General features: G+C 41.3%; 1 protein-coding gene across 1 annotated transcript in view; it reads right to left on the bottom strand.

Annotated features, from left to right (window-relative positions):
- The window catches only part of COL4A4 (collagen type IV alpha 4 chain), a 163,432-nt gene that overhangs the window by 113,749 nt on the left and 33,267 nt on the right, over positions 1-16,416 (bottom strand). Inside the window, exons 5-7 of the mRNA XM_003821828.5 lie at positions 6,192-6,326; positions 5,072-5,116; positions 3,822-3,938 (exon numbers count right to left, since the gene is read on the bottom strand). Coding sequence (XP_003821876.2) covers positions 3,822-3,938; positions 5,072-5,116; positions 6,192-6,326 — 297 coding nt within the window. The remainder of the gene's footprint in view (positions 1-3,821; positions 3,939-5,071; positions 5,117-6,191; positions 6,327-16,416) is intronic.

The following is a 16,416-nucleotide window of genomic DNA, read 5'->3' on the forward strand; positions in this document are numbered from 1 at the left end:
TTATTTTTAAAAACATAACATGTTCCTTTCAGAAGGTTTTTGTATATAGTTGCTAGTTTGCTTAGGATATTTTTTAAAAGTGAATGAAATAACCTCAGTGTATTCTTCCCCTCCCCAAGGTTTTCCTACTTAATATCTTAATATCCTACTTTAATTCTTTTTTTTTTTTTTTGAGACAGAGTCTCGCTCTGTCTCCCAGGCTGGAGTGCAGTGGCGCGATCTCTGCTCACTGCAAACTCCGCCTCCTGGGTTCCTGCCATTCTCCTGCCTCAGCCTCCCAAGTAGCTGGGACTACAGGCACCCACCACCAGGCCTGGCTAATTTTTTTTGTATTTTTTAGCAGAGACGGGGTTTCACCATGTTAGCCAGGATGGTCTCAATCTCCTGACCTCGTGATCCACCCGCCTCGGCCTCCCAAAGTGCTGGGATTACAGGCGTGAGCCACCATGCCCGGCCCCTACTTCAATTCTTAATATTATCTTCTCTTGGTTACCACATAAAAATCCTACCATCTTTATATATCAAGCTCATATGAAAGATATATACATTTCAAAGTTAATCTCTGTTAGAGGAGTGCTTGACTTGGCTTCTGATGGGAGATATTTAACAGCATAAGGTTAAATTGCATCAACAATTTACTTGAGAAATCAGATTTGGTAGTATCTGCAGTTTTGGCTTTGCACAGTTCCAGTCTGAATGAATTTCAGTTTCACAGTTAAGTTAAACAACACCAGTTCTCCAACAACATGGTTCAAATTTCAGTCACCATTGTGTATTAACTGAGTACTTGCATAACGTACAAACTTCATTGCTATCCTCTCAGCCCACAAATTGCTATATAAATAACAGATGCGAATTGTGATTACTGCATGATCACGTGATGTTACCAAAACATGTTGCAAAGAAAGTCAATGACTGAGAGGACGACTACTGCCAAGGAAGAAGGCTTTAATTGGGTGCTGCAGCTGAGGAGATGGGAGATCAGTCTCAAATCCATCTCCTGGACTGACTAAAATTAGGGGTTCACATAGCAGGGAAGAAATGTAACAATGTATTGGAAAACAGGACCTAGGTAAGGAAACAAAATCAGGGGTCTGGCATCTCATTGTCTGGATGCCATGATCTGGTGAGTTTCAGTTCTTTGATACTTCTTGAGAGGCCTGGGGGTCCTCTCCTGAGGAAGGAACTCAGATAAAACACGTAGGTTTCAAACTTTAAGATCAGAAGGATCCATTTCTATGTTGATCCAAAGAAGATCTCTGGGACTAATGGGTCAGTTTCAATGATTTCTGTCAAAGTCTGTCTGTGATTGGCCCCTGCACACATATTATTCAGAGCACACACACAGACACAGACAGCAAAGTTTGTAGCTGGCTTGCCTCCTTATCTCCCAGCAATAAACCCGAATAACATTTTACAAAAATGGATAGTTGGAAGAGGAAATCGGCCAATAATGATGAAAATGAAGCAAAGAAATGAAAATGGTAATGCTGGAAATGAAATTCAAATAAAACATAAGTGGAGTTATAGAAGCAATAGCTGATCATGGGAATAATGAGATTGTTGTCATTTGAGAGACTATTTGCAGCCAGAGGAACTTAGTGAAGAGAAGCCAGGAAAGTGGTTGTGATGAAAAGGATGACAGCGTCCTAGGTAAAGTGACACAGATGAAAACTTCACATTAAAGGAACCCTGAGAGATATTTCACAACACTGGAAACAGATCCGAACTTAGAAAGGAGTATCATACTTCCTCAAAATATAAAAGACATATTCCTTTAGTATCACAAGTTACATGATGAGAAAAAGGCAAGTACTGTTGAAACTACTCTTGATAAGTTTTTACAAAGAAATAAAACACTTTGGTTCTCAATGTTTCAAATTACAGTATATTAAAGAAATATTTAGTTTTTTCATTTCCTTATATAACTGGCAAAGTTTCTAATGTTTTAACAAAACATTTTAAAAGTCATGGGACAATATTAATTTTCTCATCAGTTGATAAGGTTTCTTTGCGTGGTTTTTAGCTTGCCTGGTCATTCTTACTTTACTGTGCAAAGTGAGGGGTGTCTGTATAGTAAATGAGTCAAGGGGAAGTTGGTTGCTTTGCAAAGAGACCATTATGGCAAACTTCAGGATTGTGGCTGGTACTGCATGCTATGTTAAAGTTAAAACTGAGAACCCCACTTTGGGAGGCCGAGGCGGGCGGATCACGAGGTCAGGAGATCGAGACCATCCTGGCTAACACGGTGAAACCCCGTCTCTACTAAAAATACAAAAAATTAGCCGGGCGTGGTAGCGGGCGCCTGTAGTCCCAGCTACTCGGGAGGCTGAGGCAGGAGAATGGCGTGAACCCGGGAGGCGGAGCTTGCAGTGAGCCGAGATCGCGCCACTGCACTCCAGCCTGGGCGACAGAGCGAGACTCCGTCTCAAAAAAAAAAAAAAAAAAAAAAAAAACCTGAGAACCCTTGCTCTCTTGAATGCTCATGAATCTGTAGAATGAGGTTTGGCCTGATTTGAGGAGCTTAATAAATGTGCATTCACCAGACTGCACTTGAGTTTTCAAATGGCTGAGTTTGAAAGTAAAGGATGGTTGAAAAACTTAACAATGAAAGGTGGTGGATGTTCTTATTTGATACCAGAAGAAAAATGTGAGTATGGAAAATTCTTTTTGAGTTTAGTGTTCAGATCAGTTCCTCTAGAATCTGGAGCAAAAGGAAGACTCGTGAGTGACAGCAGAATGAATGATTATGGTGGTCATGCTAAGAAAACTTTCTAGAAAGAAACTTGTGAAATGATATTTAATTAAGGAAGGGAGAAATGCTAAAAAAAAAAAATCACAGAAAAACAATTTGGAAAGGTCAAATAATCTCTGATCTTTATTTAAGTGAGAAAAAGAAAAAGAGAGAAAGAAAGGGAATATGGGGGGTAGCTCTTGCTCTAGTTATGTTTAAATGAAAGTCCAAAATTCTGAAGAAAATAAAAGCTAAGAGCCGTAAGTTTTCCCCCAAGTGCTGGATACTATCAACTGTTGCTGGACATCCATTCCAAATCTTTTCTGATATATTTTTTTGCATTACAGGGGCTAGAAAGATAAAAACTACATTGCCCAGACTCCTTTATAGCTGGATGTGAATTAGGTTCCACCTAGGAGATGTGGAAGGCAGAAGTTTGGAAGAGATTCTCTTCCTGGTCTGTTGTTGCTGCCAAGCAGGAAAGCAGAAACTTGAGTGTTCTGTTTGCTAGTGTCTAGATGTGGGGTGACAGGCAGTGGTTACAGTGCAGTTACAGCTTCCTGACTCTGGATCTCAGCTAGCTGTGAACCTTTGAAATCAGTGGTCTCGTGTGGTCCTAAGTTTTACTCTTCCAACTATTATAATAAGTGCCAGAATCCCTGTATCAGATCCCTTTCTGTTCAAAATACCTAGTGGGGTTTGTTTCTGCAATTAACCCTGAATGATAAACAATTTACATTTTGCTACCTGGTCTCTCTGCTCTTTTTTCCCTACTATCTATTCTCTTCACAGCAGCCAGAGACATCTTAATGAAGCATCAATCAGATCATGTTGCTTCCTTCCTTAAAACCATCCAGTGCCTTTACCTAACATGGATAAGAAAATCTAGCCTCCTTCCATCATCCACAAAGTCCTGCATGTTCTAAGTCCTGCCTATCTCTCTGTCCTTATCCCCCAGCCACTCCCATTTGTTGACAATGCTCCAGGCACACTTGTATTAACTCTGTTTCTTGAATACATCAAGCCTGTTCCACCATAGGGCCTGTTCACTTAAGATTCCTGTTGAGATGAACTGTGGGTATCTTACTAGGGGGCCTCCTGGGCCAAGAGCTCCTCTTCCTCCTGGAAACCCTGGGTCACCTCTTGAGCCATTGTGGCCACTCATACCAGGTTTGCCTCTGGGTCCAGGAGGCCCTGGGTGCCCCTGCAGAAAACAAAATTATAAGTGAAGCATTTTTGCGAAAATATCATTACATAAAGGTTATGCAATATGAATACTCAAATTTTGGCAATTGTGATTCACACATTTACTGTGTAGTTTTGTGAAACTTTCTCTTTACCCCAAAAGGCTATGTAGCATGTAAAAATAAAACCTAAATTTTTTTTAAGATAACAAATTTCAACTAATTTAGTTTGCAGTACTCTGGGAAATTGAGGAGGGGACCTTCCTTAAAATCCTTAGAAATACTATAATGAATTATAAAGCCCCCACATACCTCTTTTGTTTTCCATTCCATTTTCATATGAGAAATGAGAGTATTAAGCTCACTACAAATATTAGGACTCATCAGCAAATAAAAACATTCCTTATGAGTATGCATTAATTTCAAGAACATTGTACTTGACATAACAAGTATACCTAGCTCATATTTTGGAATTTTTTCTCTAACCTGTTGGAAAACGTTGCTTTCCAAGTAAAGTGTTTTGCTCTGGGAGTTATTGTACAAAATTTAAATGTAAACACCCTTTCATGCACTAAAATGAGAAAATATAAAAAGAGTTTGCTATGTATAATATATACCATGCACCATAACATATATATATCTTGCACCATATTTTATACATGTTATATAATATATAATTAACAGATATTATGATATATAAACTATATGTAAGGTATAAGATACTATATAAAATATATGTAAGATAGCTATATATCGTATATACTATAGATTTTATATATGTAAAACACAAGATACATATTGTATAGTATACATACTATATATATCTTATATATATAATATATTTGGTGCAAAAGTAATTGCGGGGGATTGAAAGTAACAGCAAAAACCGCAATTACTTTTGCACCAACGTAAGGTATTCTATATCTTGTATATCTAATATATATCTTGTATATATGTAGATATATATTATGGTGAAAGATATATATATATATTACGGTGCTTGTGGTATATATAGCAAATTTTTGCTATATATAATATATATCTTGTGGTTTCTATAAATATATATTTTATGTATATATACATGTGGTTTTAAGGATTCTGATGAGTACTTCTGCTTTTTTGAAAAAAGTGGAGAAAATTTAGGGATACTTACAGGTATGCCATCTAAACCTGGAAATCCAGGAACACCAGTTGGACCCTAAAATCCCAGAAAATTAAACAAAGAGATAAAAATTACTAAATTAATAAGCTGATTTACTTGAAAATAGTAACAATTAATTACTCATCTTTAAACATGCTGAGCAGTCATTGTCACTTATTTTTTACATTGATGAGTCTAAAAGCCAACATTTAAGAACCAATTCTTGCGCTTTTCTTTTGTACTTGGGAAAACAGCCTAGCAGTACTGATTTAAGTAAATCATTCAACATGCTGTGAACAGAAATCTAACACTCGGAATCTCGATCCTAGAGTAACAAACCCTTAACTGTGAACACAGGCAATTGATAGGATTCTTTTTGCACATCTGCACTACCCAAAGTTGGGGTAGAATCTCAAGTGCTCATCAACAGGGAGTAAACTATAGTTTTATTCATACTCTGGCATATTATACAATGTTTTTTCAGGAATAAGTTCAATCTACATAGCCTGATAAGGAATGGCCTCTAAGACATATTGTTGAGTGAAAAGAGAAAACTCAGTGTGGTGCATATAATTAATGTCATGTAGGTTTTTTAAAAAGCCATGAAACAATATAACTTCTCACTGCGTACACACATGTATTTAAAGGTCCAGAAGAGCATGCTCCTCTGGAAAGGGGCCAAGAATGAGGATGAATTATTGCAGAGGAGTTCAGGGACTTCATTTATTGTAAGGTTCAAGTATATACTACTCGTGGTTATAAAACTCCAGTGCTGGCCAGGCACAGTGGCCAACGCCTGTAATTACAGCATTTTGGGAGGCCGAGGCAGGCAGATCACTTGAGGTCAGGAGTTCGAGACCAGCCTGGCCAATATGGTGAAACCCCATCTCTACTAAAAAATACAAAAATTAGCTGGACATGGTGGCATGTGCCTGTAATCCCAGCTACTTGGGAGGCTGAGGTGGGAGGCTCGCTTGAACCTGGGAGGCGAAGGCTGCAGTGAGCTGAGATCCCACCACTGCATTCTAGCCTGAGTGACAGAGTAAGACTGTCTAAAAAAAACAAAAACAAAAAGTCGTGCAGTAGTGCTGGTGAGTGGTTCATGTGAATCTCCACATAAGATGTGGCTTACCTTATCTCCTTTGTCCCCTGCTGCTCCAGGAGGGCCGCGGTCCCCTCTCATTCCTTTCTCTCCTGAAAGCCCAATGGGTCCTGGGGCTCCCAGGGGTCCAATTGGACCCTGTGGCCCTGGTGGTCCTGGTGGACCCTAAGAAGGAAAATTAAAAAGAAATGGGGGGTGCAATTCTTAATTACCGTCTTCTAACACAAACATATAGTCATTCAGGCCTACAGAAGACTTGGAAATTAGATTTGCACAACTCTAATAATAGAAACAAATGGCTGGAGATGGTGGCTCACACCTGTAATCCCAGCACTTTGGGAGGCCGAGACACGAGGTTCACTCGAGCTCAGGAATTCAAGACCAGCGTGGGCAACAAAGTGAGACCCCCCATCTCTACAGAAAATACAAAAATTAGCTGGGCATGGTGGCGTGGGCCTGTAGTCCCAGCTATTCGGGAGGCTGAGGTGGAGAATCACTTGAGCCTGGGAAGCAGAGGTTGCAGTGAGCTGATCGTACCACTGCACTACAGCCTGGGTGACACAGACAGACCCTATCTCAAAAAAAAAAAAGAAAAGAAAGACAAGAAAAGAGAAAAGGAAAAGGAAATGAAAGGAAAAACAAGACAAGAAAAGAAAATGATTGACTTAATTAAGACATAAGAAATAGTGGCATTGCCCTTTTCAATCTGAATTAAGCTATATGATAAATTTCAATTACTGCACATGTGTATATGTATGTATGTGTGCAGTATGTATGTATGTGTGTGCACAGAAACACATATATCAAGTGATTATAGTTATCTTACTATTCTCATTCCGTCAATCAAATTTAGAGATCTTGGGCTTTTTAATGAAGCAAGAAACTAAAAAATCAAAGTTTTATTTACCTTTATATTTGTGACATAAATAGAGTAAGGGAAACTGCCAGATCTTTTATTTACTTCAAATAACTAATGATTTGCCTGCCCTTTCGAAGGACAACATTTCTTTTTTGGCTGCTTTTATCTAATTTCTTAGTCATATTTTGGAATTAATCTCCAAGTCACATTAAATTTATGTAATCCAGCTTTCCATGAATGAAAAGGCCACCTCTTGTTTTAAGTGAAGAAGCTTTATGGGGCTCCTACCTCAGAACCCATGGCTCAGGGCCCTGCGCCATCTCCCTTCTGGGGTTTGGGCCTGGCCAAGGCCAGCAGCACCATCTAAAGTGATATCCCGACCAGGTGCAGTGGCTCACACCTGTAATCCCAGCACTCTGGGAGGCCAAGGCGGGCAGATCACCTGAGGTCAAGAGTTCGACTTGCAATATTTCATACCTCTCAAAATTTTTGCAAAGATTTAAGAAAAATTATTTTATAACTTCTTGCTTCACAAAACAGCATGGATGACTGCATTAAATAAGCAAGTAAGTCTTGATGTATGGACAGAAAAGCTTGGCAGGGTTTAGGAGATATCTGCTCAGATCAGATGTCTTAGGTCTCCAGGGCTAATACAGGGTTGCCCCTTGGGAATGCAGGGCCCTGAGCAAAATATTTCTCGCAGAGTCGCATCTATATAAAAACTGGAGTCACCCGAAATCAGCATGCCAGCCCTACTCTGGCAACCCAATGTTGTGCAATCCCATCAAGGAAATACTTCATGGGCAAGTGGAAGTGTTTTGCTAGGCAGCCACCCTCCAAAACCAGGGCTCAACCAAAGTGCCCCAGACAATCCCATAGCATGAAGGCCAGAGCTCCTCATGTGGTCAACCCCACATTGGGTAGAAGGTCAGAGAGCACCTTGACGAGAAGAAACAGTAACTAAGACCCACCTGGTCCTGATCCACACTTGGGGTGTCACTTTGTTTATTTTTATTTATTATATATTTTTTTTGAGACAGGGTCTCACTCTGTTTCCCAGGCTGGAGTGCAGTGGTGTGATCACGGCTCACTGCAGCCTCCACCTCCCGGGTTCAAGTGATCCTCCCACCTCAGCCTCCCGAGTAGCTGGGATTACAGTTGCATGCCACCACACCCGGCTAATTTTTGTATTTTTAGTAGAGACCGGGTTTCAGTATGTTGGCCAGGCTGGTCTCAAACTCCTGACCTCAGGTGATCCGCTTGCCTTCAGCTTCCCAAAGTGCTGGAATTACAGGTGTAAGCCACCGTGCCCAGGTGGGATGTCACTTTAGATAGTGCTGCTGGCCTTGGCCAGGCCCAGACACCAGGAGGGAGATGGGGCAGGAGCCCCGTAAGAATAGTGCAAGAACATTCACCACAGTGTTATATGCAATAGCAAGAGAAACCGGAAATCCATGGGAAAGGCACCAACCTGAGACTCAGTGAATAAATTAGGGTGCCTTCAAACAGCAAAAGCCCTCACAGCCTGACTTCATCAGGGTGCTCCAGGAGCAACACAGAGGACGAGAAGTCAATGAGACCAACTTCTCCATTTGAGAAGTGAAGGAGGTGCAGGTCAGGAACAGAGCGCGACCCATGGAACTGAAGGCAGCCAAGAAAGGGGCAGTTTCAGGTCAGTTATACTGTGGGCGCCTGGGACTTAACCCTGAGGGGAGCCCACATCTCAGTGTTATCCCGCCCTAGGGGAAGGGAGTGGGGGTATTTATCTCCTTGGCTGAGGGCCCTGGTGATGGGTATGGAGTGCCTGCCAACTGTGCCTCCGGGGCTTTGAAAAAAGCCCTGACAGACACAGATGCCAGCAGCTGAAGTCCCCCAGAGCCTGAGCACAGAAACAACAGGTCTGAGGAAGACGTGTGGGACCCCAAAAGCACGTGCAAGCTGCCAGCAAAGTCCATCTGTTCAGGCTGACATAGAACATCCTCCCCAAGCTCATGAGGGAGAAACAGAGTGACTGAGCACCCAGGCTATGCGTCAGCCTCCGGGGTTTGAAGCCCAGGACCACACTGACTTGCTGTGTGACCTTGGGTATGTTTCTTAACCTCTCTGTTCCTTGGCATCTTTATCTGTCAATGGCTTATGAGCATAAAAAGAATAATGCATGTAATGGTGTTTAGCATAGTGCCTGGCATAACAAATGCTAACTATTGTTATTATATGTTATTATTATAAATGGATAATTGTTAAAGGAGAAAAGCCACAGAATAGTATGTCATATAATCCCACCAGTAGAGAAACAAAAGAACAGACACTTTCCCTAAATAGATGTTTATAAATGAACATTTCTAGGACATAAAAGAAACTGCATGTCTCATAAGTGAAAACACAAGCCAGGGCAATTTTACATTCTATGAGGTTGGTGCAAAAGTAATTGTGGTTTTTTGCCTTTTAAAAGCAATGGCAAAGACCGCAATTACTTCTTCACCAACCTCATACTTTGTGTACATCTTACCATCAGCAGAAGTGATTTTATAATAAAGATTAATTACCACTTCTTGTTCACCATTAAGTCATTAACTCGACACACATGATTGACAACCTTTAACATCTGCCTAAATTTTACAAATCAAAACTATATTTTATATGCATTTGCCCTTTTCTTCATGCTCATTCATCATTGTTAAATAGCTACTATTTATTGAGTATCCATATAAATGCTAAAAGCTTAGAATTTTAAAGGAAACTTAAATACATAAATATGTATTATGAAAAAGACAACAATAAAATACAAAGTGTAATTACGTAAGCACAAACCATTTGGGGCATTGTGAGGGTTTATCAACTTACAATAGGTGACTGCACAAATTCTAAACTACGATCTAAAAGTAAAAACAAACAATGACTTCAGAGCACCTTTCTGTCTAACCTGTGTTAGAAATCAGATTAATTAACATAATTTAAAAGCTCCCATGTTTTCTACATATAACATTCAGGAAATAAATGCTTTTTCATTACGTTTGGGAATTATCTTTTCATCTTGCATGCAATTTATACATAAACTTCCCCAAATTATCTTTTATGAATGCAGTACTTTACAGTAATGTATTATTTAGATACATACCAAAATGCACGCTTGAATATAAAAGGGTAACTGAAAAAGAGACAGCCAGTTAACTGACTATAAATCTCTTTAATGTGTTTCATTATAGGCATGCAATACCGAATCCAGTGAGCTAATGGGAAGTTTGCAGAGGGAAAAAAAAAGGAGTGGAAATACTTAACACAACAGTAAGAATAATAAAACTCCATTTAGTATAGAAATGTGTGCTGATTTGAGAAAATGCCATATAAAATACTTTATTTTTTTTTTTGTTTTTTTTTCTTGAGATGGAGTCTCGCTCTTTCTCCCAGGCTGGAGTGCAGTGGTGTGATCTCACCTCACTGCAACCTCTGCCTCCCAGATTCAAGCGATTCTACTGCCTCAGCCTCCCCCATAGCTGGGACCACAGGCGCGTGCCATCACACCCGTCTAAATTTTGTATTTTTAGTAGAGACTGGGTTTCACTGTGTTGGCCAGGCTGATCTCGAACTCCTGACCTCAAGTGATCCTCCTGCTTTGGCCTCCCAAAGTGCTGGGATTACAGGCGTGAGCCACTGCACCCTGCCCATATAAAATACTTCGGGAGGAAAAAAAAAAAGTAAAGCAGGGAATGGTTATTTGCATTATTGAAGGATGCTAACTCCTGTCTCTCACCATCTCCTCCCTCCTCCCAGCCTGCCACCCTGACCTCCCTGCACCAGATTTCTAGACAAGCTCTGTTCTTTCACAGCGTTTGCGCAGGCTGTCCTGTCCTGGGAGCGCCCCCTCTCTGCCTCTGGCTGATTGATCTCTCAAGGCTGCAGTGGAAAGATTCCCCTGATCTCCTGCCCCTGTTCTGGAGAAGGAGATGCCTCTCCAAGGTGCCTCTGCAGTAACACTCTCACCCATGACTATCATACCCTCTTCACTTGTCTGTCCCTCCCAAGCCCACAGCCACCCAACCTCTGCTCCTGGAGGGGAAGGCCGAGTCTAAGTGCCCAAGGTCATGATGGTAAGAAAGGCAGAGAACAACAAACTCTTCATAAAATAATAAGGTAGCCCACTTCTACCCCAAGGCAAGACAAGCGGCCCTCCATATCCCTAGCTTCCGTTCTGAGGACTCAACTGATCCAGATGGAAAATATTTGAAAATCAATAAACAGAAAAGAACAATACAACAAAAATTAAAAAATTTAAAATACAGTATAACAACTGTATACTGTATATAGCATTTACATAGAATTCTAAATAACCTAGAAATGATTTGTAGTATTTGGGAGGATGTGCATAGGTTATATGCAGATACTATGCAATTTCGTATCAGGGACGTGAGTATCCATGGATTTTGGTATCCAGAGGGGAACTGAACCAATTCCTCATGGATGCAAAGGGATAAGGGTAAATGCTGTCTTATGTCTCTGAATTGTCATTCCTAGAACGTTGGTTAACAGTAATTATGCAAAATGGCAATGATTCCACAGCAAACTGTGCAGAGTACAACTTCACACCATGAGCAATGACTCTGAATAACAGGGATGTTGGTGTTTTTTGCTGTTGAGCTATAATGTAGGTGTTGTTATGCCTTTATTTCAACCATATGCAATGGCAAATACTACCCCTACTTTGCAAGTGGAAAAACTAACATAAATTTCTCCTTTTTTACAACTATGAAGACTTTGTGATTTTGTATTTAGTGCGTTTTTTTTTTTTTTGTATTTTAATAAGTATTTTGCTACATGATAAATTTTTAAAGGAAATACATTAAACCTCAAATAACAGCACAAAATCTGTCAGAAAGCTGCTCACCAAAATTTCCCAAACACCAATCTTTGAAACAGTCATTTGTTAGTTCACCTAATTTGAGTAAATAATTTATTCACAGCATACAGAGAATAATTCTATTTTCTTTAAATTGTTTCATGTAAAAGAATGGGTCAGTAAAAGAACTTGTGCTTACAGGTAAATATGTAGGCTTACTTTTTCATAAGGTTATAATAGAATTCACTTCAGGACAAATAGACATAAGTAGCAGGCCCATAAAAGACATTTTTATAACTAGAGAATCATTAAATAATCACAGGAATTTTTCATCACTAAAAAAAATCTTTAAAGAAATATTTCACCCAGTCCTAACCCTGCACTCTCCACCACCAACAATAACCTGCTATAAAACAAGTTGCTGTGCCAGAGTCAGTCTAGCAAAAAGAGAAAAACCACCCAGTGGAATGACTGGCTTTCAGATGCACAGCACCCCTGGGTTTTTTTGGCTACGTGCACACGCAACTGCCTCTGCAGCTTCGAAGTCAGAAGACAGAGCCGCTGAATCCAGAAATGACAATCAGCTTGACAGCTGAGGAAACTTTGGCATGCCATGTGAAGCCACTAGATCATCTCTTTCTTTCTTTTGGTTCAAAGGCCGAATTGACACCGTATCATCAAACCTGTTATTTGCGCCTCCCTAGAGCAGCAGTAGGCTCTCGGGCCAGCTGTACAAATAAAGGATGAAGGAGATGAGAGCAGACACAGAAGCGCCGGCCTCCCTGTCTTCTGAGGCCAGGGCATTCCTTTAGGATTTTGTCCCTTGTCGGTTGCCTAAGTCTAGAATGTCTCTTGAACAGGGCTAAGATAAAATTACTTTTATTTCATAACAACTTAGTAAAAGAGACCAAAAGATAAGAGGGTATGTACTGTACTTTTTAAAAACCAAAATCTTCAAATCAGCCTTTTTGGCTGGCAATGATCTGGTTGCCCCAGGGACCAAAACATATGGGGAATGACAAAAATCTAAGAAATCGTTTGTCATTTTATCAGTAGGAGCACTAGGAGAAACACTACAAATAAACAACTACAAATACAGGTACAGCCACACTTTTTCTGCTGTGACTTCCTGCTCTTTCTCAGCCAGAAGGTATAATTAAATGCAAGGTATAAATCAGTGCAAGGTATAAATAAATGAATAACTGAACAAACAAGAAAGATGCTTTTGTTATACTAATTATACAGATTTTCCAAATCACCCTTGAACTCTTAAGACCATGACGTTTATCATCAAAAATGTCACAGGAAGGGGAAGGAATGTATTTATTAGGCTTGGTTATGGATTATGTGGCTGCCATGCTCCATACCTTACCTTATTTAATGCAACCAGCAACACTGAATAGTGTAGGCTATGATCCCCATATAGATGAAGGAAGGTGTAACTTATTCAGGCTCTCACACCTAGCAAGCTCAGATTCACACCTGGACCAGTCAGTCTCTCACCTAAACCTCTCCTCTTCCCCCTACCTGAGCCTGAGCCTAGAACAATGGAGGGTTCATCCACTAACTCACGCTCATGCCATGCCCGGAGTGACATTTCAACCCCTTCAAGCCTCTTCTTATTTTTACACTTAAAAACAGTCTATCCAGATACACTCAATGTTCTTTTATAAAGTTTCTTTAGGACACAATGTTATTAATTGAATTAATTGAATACCTCTATTTTTTGTGGTTCTCAAATTTAACTTTCTGGTCCTATCCTATATCCCCAACTGTTTTCTAGAAACTTTCTTGCATCCTCTTCCCCTGTTAATTCATCTCACACATTGGGTCAAAGCTGAGCTCAGCCCTCTGCCTCCTCCTTCCCTGTCACTGAAGAGAGTAACTCTGTTCCTGGCATCATCTAAGCTCACCATCCAGCTGCCAGCCTTGTCACCCTCTTTCCCTCATTCTCCACGTCCTTCTCATGACCAAGTCAATCACATCTCGCTTTGAACCAAAACCCAAATCTCATGCTCCCATCTTACCTTCCTCCCACTGCCAAGCACCTGGCCCATGGTCTTGTCATCTCTTGCACGGGTTCCACAAGCACCAATCTCTCACATCTCCTTAACCCTGATCTTCTCCCCACTGCCCCATGCAACTGTCAATGAATCTTCTTCAGTCACCCCTTTCCTGGTGTCATTGCTTTCACCAACACCTGCAATGGGGACAATCTCCTTTCCGCACACCCCCCAACCTTATTCCCTGCAGTTTCCACACCCCCACCCTCTGCCCCAATCACACTTGTTTCCATGAGGTCAGAGTAGCCTTTCTTTACCTGTAGCTCAAATTCTGCCATCCCTCCAAAAATATAATAATCATAACAGTAGCAGTAATAACTGCCACCATGTACGAATCTAGACACAACACAACAGTGTGTTAATACATTCTTCTCATGGAATCCTTACCACCCTGTAAAGCAGAAAGTCATCCCTGTATCTACGACCTCATTCCCAAAGGAGGAAGCTGAGACTCAAAGACATGAGACAAAGGACCTGAGGCTGTTCAGTTCTGACTTCAAGGTTTCTGCTTCCATTTAACTGCAGTCCTCATCAATTTCACTTCCCTCCAAACTACCACATCTACCCTAAAATAATTAATGACTAAATAACGTCATCACCTATTTTTCATTATTGCCTTGTGCATGCTACTTTGCTTAATATCTGCTTGGGGTGATGTCTTCTAGTATACTTTTTTTTTTTTTTTTTTTTTTGAGACAGAGTCTCACTCTGTCACCCAGGCTGGAGTATAGTGGTGCAATCTCAGCTCACTGCAACCTCTGCCTCCCAGTTCAAGCAATTCTCCTGCCTCAGCCTCCCAAGTAGCTGGGATTACAGGCGGCCACCACCACGCCTGGCTAATTTTTGTATTTTTAGCAGAGATGGCGTTTTGCCATGTTGGCCAGGCTGGTCTCGAACTCCCGACCTCAAGTGATCCGCCCCCCTCGGCCTCCCAAAGTGCCAGGGTTACAGGCATGAGCCACTGCGCCTGGCCTCTGGTACACTTTTTGCAGCCAGGGATTCATGTACGTTTTTATTTCCACCTCAGCATCTTGACCACTGTCTTGCACAGTATAAATTCTAAACATATACTCATGGATTACATGATCAATTAAAACTTGCACAACTAAAATTAACAAATAAATATTCTTTTAAATATATTCATCCTTTTTATGAGTCTCATTATTCTTAATCCATTATTATTATCATTCCTTTCTTTTCTAATGCTTCCCTCGTTTTTAAGGCTTGATTGTAATTCAACCAGTCAGCCACTGGGTGACACTACAACATCACTCGCAAATCCTTTGGCAGTGCCTCCAGGAGCCTCCCCTATTGCAGGAAAAAGGCCCGTTAGGTACCAGGAAGAGTTATCAAAATAAATAACAAAAGGTGTTATCAACAGTAGACAATCCAGAGACTGGACTTCAGTGGCAGAGTGTTTTCTTGTACCTTAAAGTAACCGCACTTGTTCACAATGAAATAGGGGCAACTGAGGGATTTAGCCTGGAGTAACACTCATTCGAGATTTTCACTGTGTTCTTAAGAGGCAGCATGGTGCAGTGGGAAGAACCCTGCACTGAGAACCAGGAGACATGGCTTTGCCACTGAACAACAAGGTCACCCCTTACTCCAGGCCACTGGAGAAGGGTTTTCCCATTTTAAAACATGGCATCTGCGTCTTCTGCGGGGCCTAAACAAGGCTAAGGGCTCCTGGTGAACTCCCTGACTAGCTCTAACCCACTCAACTCTCCCTCCTTCTTGCCTGCCCTGTTCTCCAGCATCCCTGCCCCTTGGCCTTGCCTTGATTTGCTCCCACAAGAGGGGGTCTTGTGGCCCCCTCTTCCTCCTGTTTGGAGTCTCCCCCAGAGCTCTTCAGGGCTGCCCTGGCTTCTTGTCACTTTCTCTCCAGCCAAAGCATCCATTTCCAAGGGGTCAACTTCACCCACAGTCAGACAATCCCTCCGTGTCCCTCCCTAACCCAGACCTTTCTTTCTGAGTGCCAGTCACATATCCAACTGACCACAAGCGCTGCAAGTCCAAACCTGGACTCATGATCGCCCCTGAAACGTGCTTCCTGAGCAGGCACCACTGTCTGCACAGCAGCTTACACCTCTCCTGGGAGGCCCGCATGCCTCTAACTGCCTGCCCCAACTGCGCCAGGTGAGTCTCCTCATTCCTATCAAGTCTGCCTCCCAAATATGTCCACCTCCCATCCACTTCCCTACCCTGCACACTCATCCCCTCACTAAACCACCAAGACTTCCCACCTGCATGACTGCAGCAGCCTCGTAACAGGTTTTCCCTAACATTACCTACCTGCCACCAGCCACATTTTCCAAACAGCACCAGATCATCTTATAACATAAATCCAATCTGCTTCTTCCCTTCTTAAAATCTTTCAAAAATGTCTTATTATGCAGGAAAATCTGTCTGCTTTTTTTTTTTCTTTCTTTCTTTTTTTTTTTTTTTTTTTAAGATGGAGTCTCACTCTGTCGCCCAGGCTGGAGTGCAGTGGCACGA

This window comes from Pan paniscus, chromosome 13 (assembly GCF_029289425.2).
Source record: "Pan paniscus chromosome 13, NHGRI_mPanPan1-v2.0_pri, whole genome shotgun sequence".
Taxonomy (NCBI): Eukaryota; Metazoa; Chordata; class Mammalia; order Primates; family Hominidae; genus Pan; species Pan paniscus.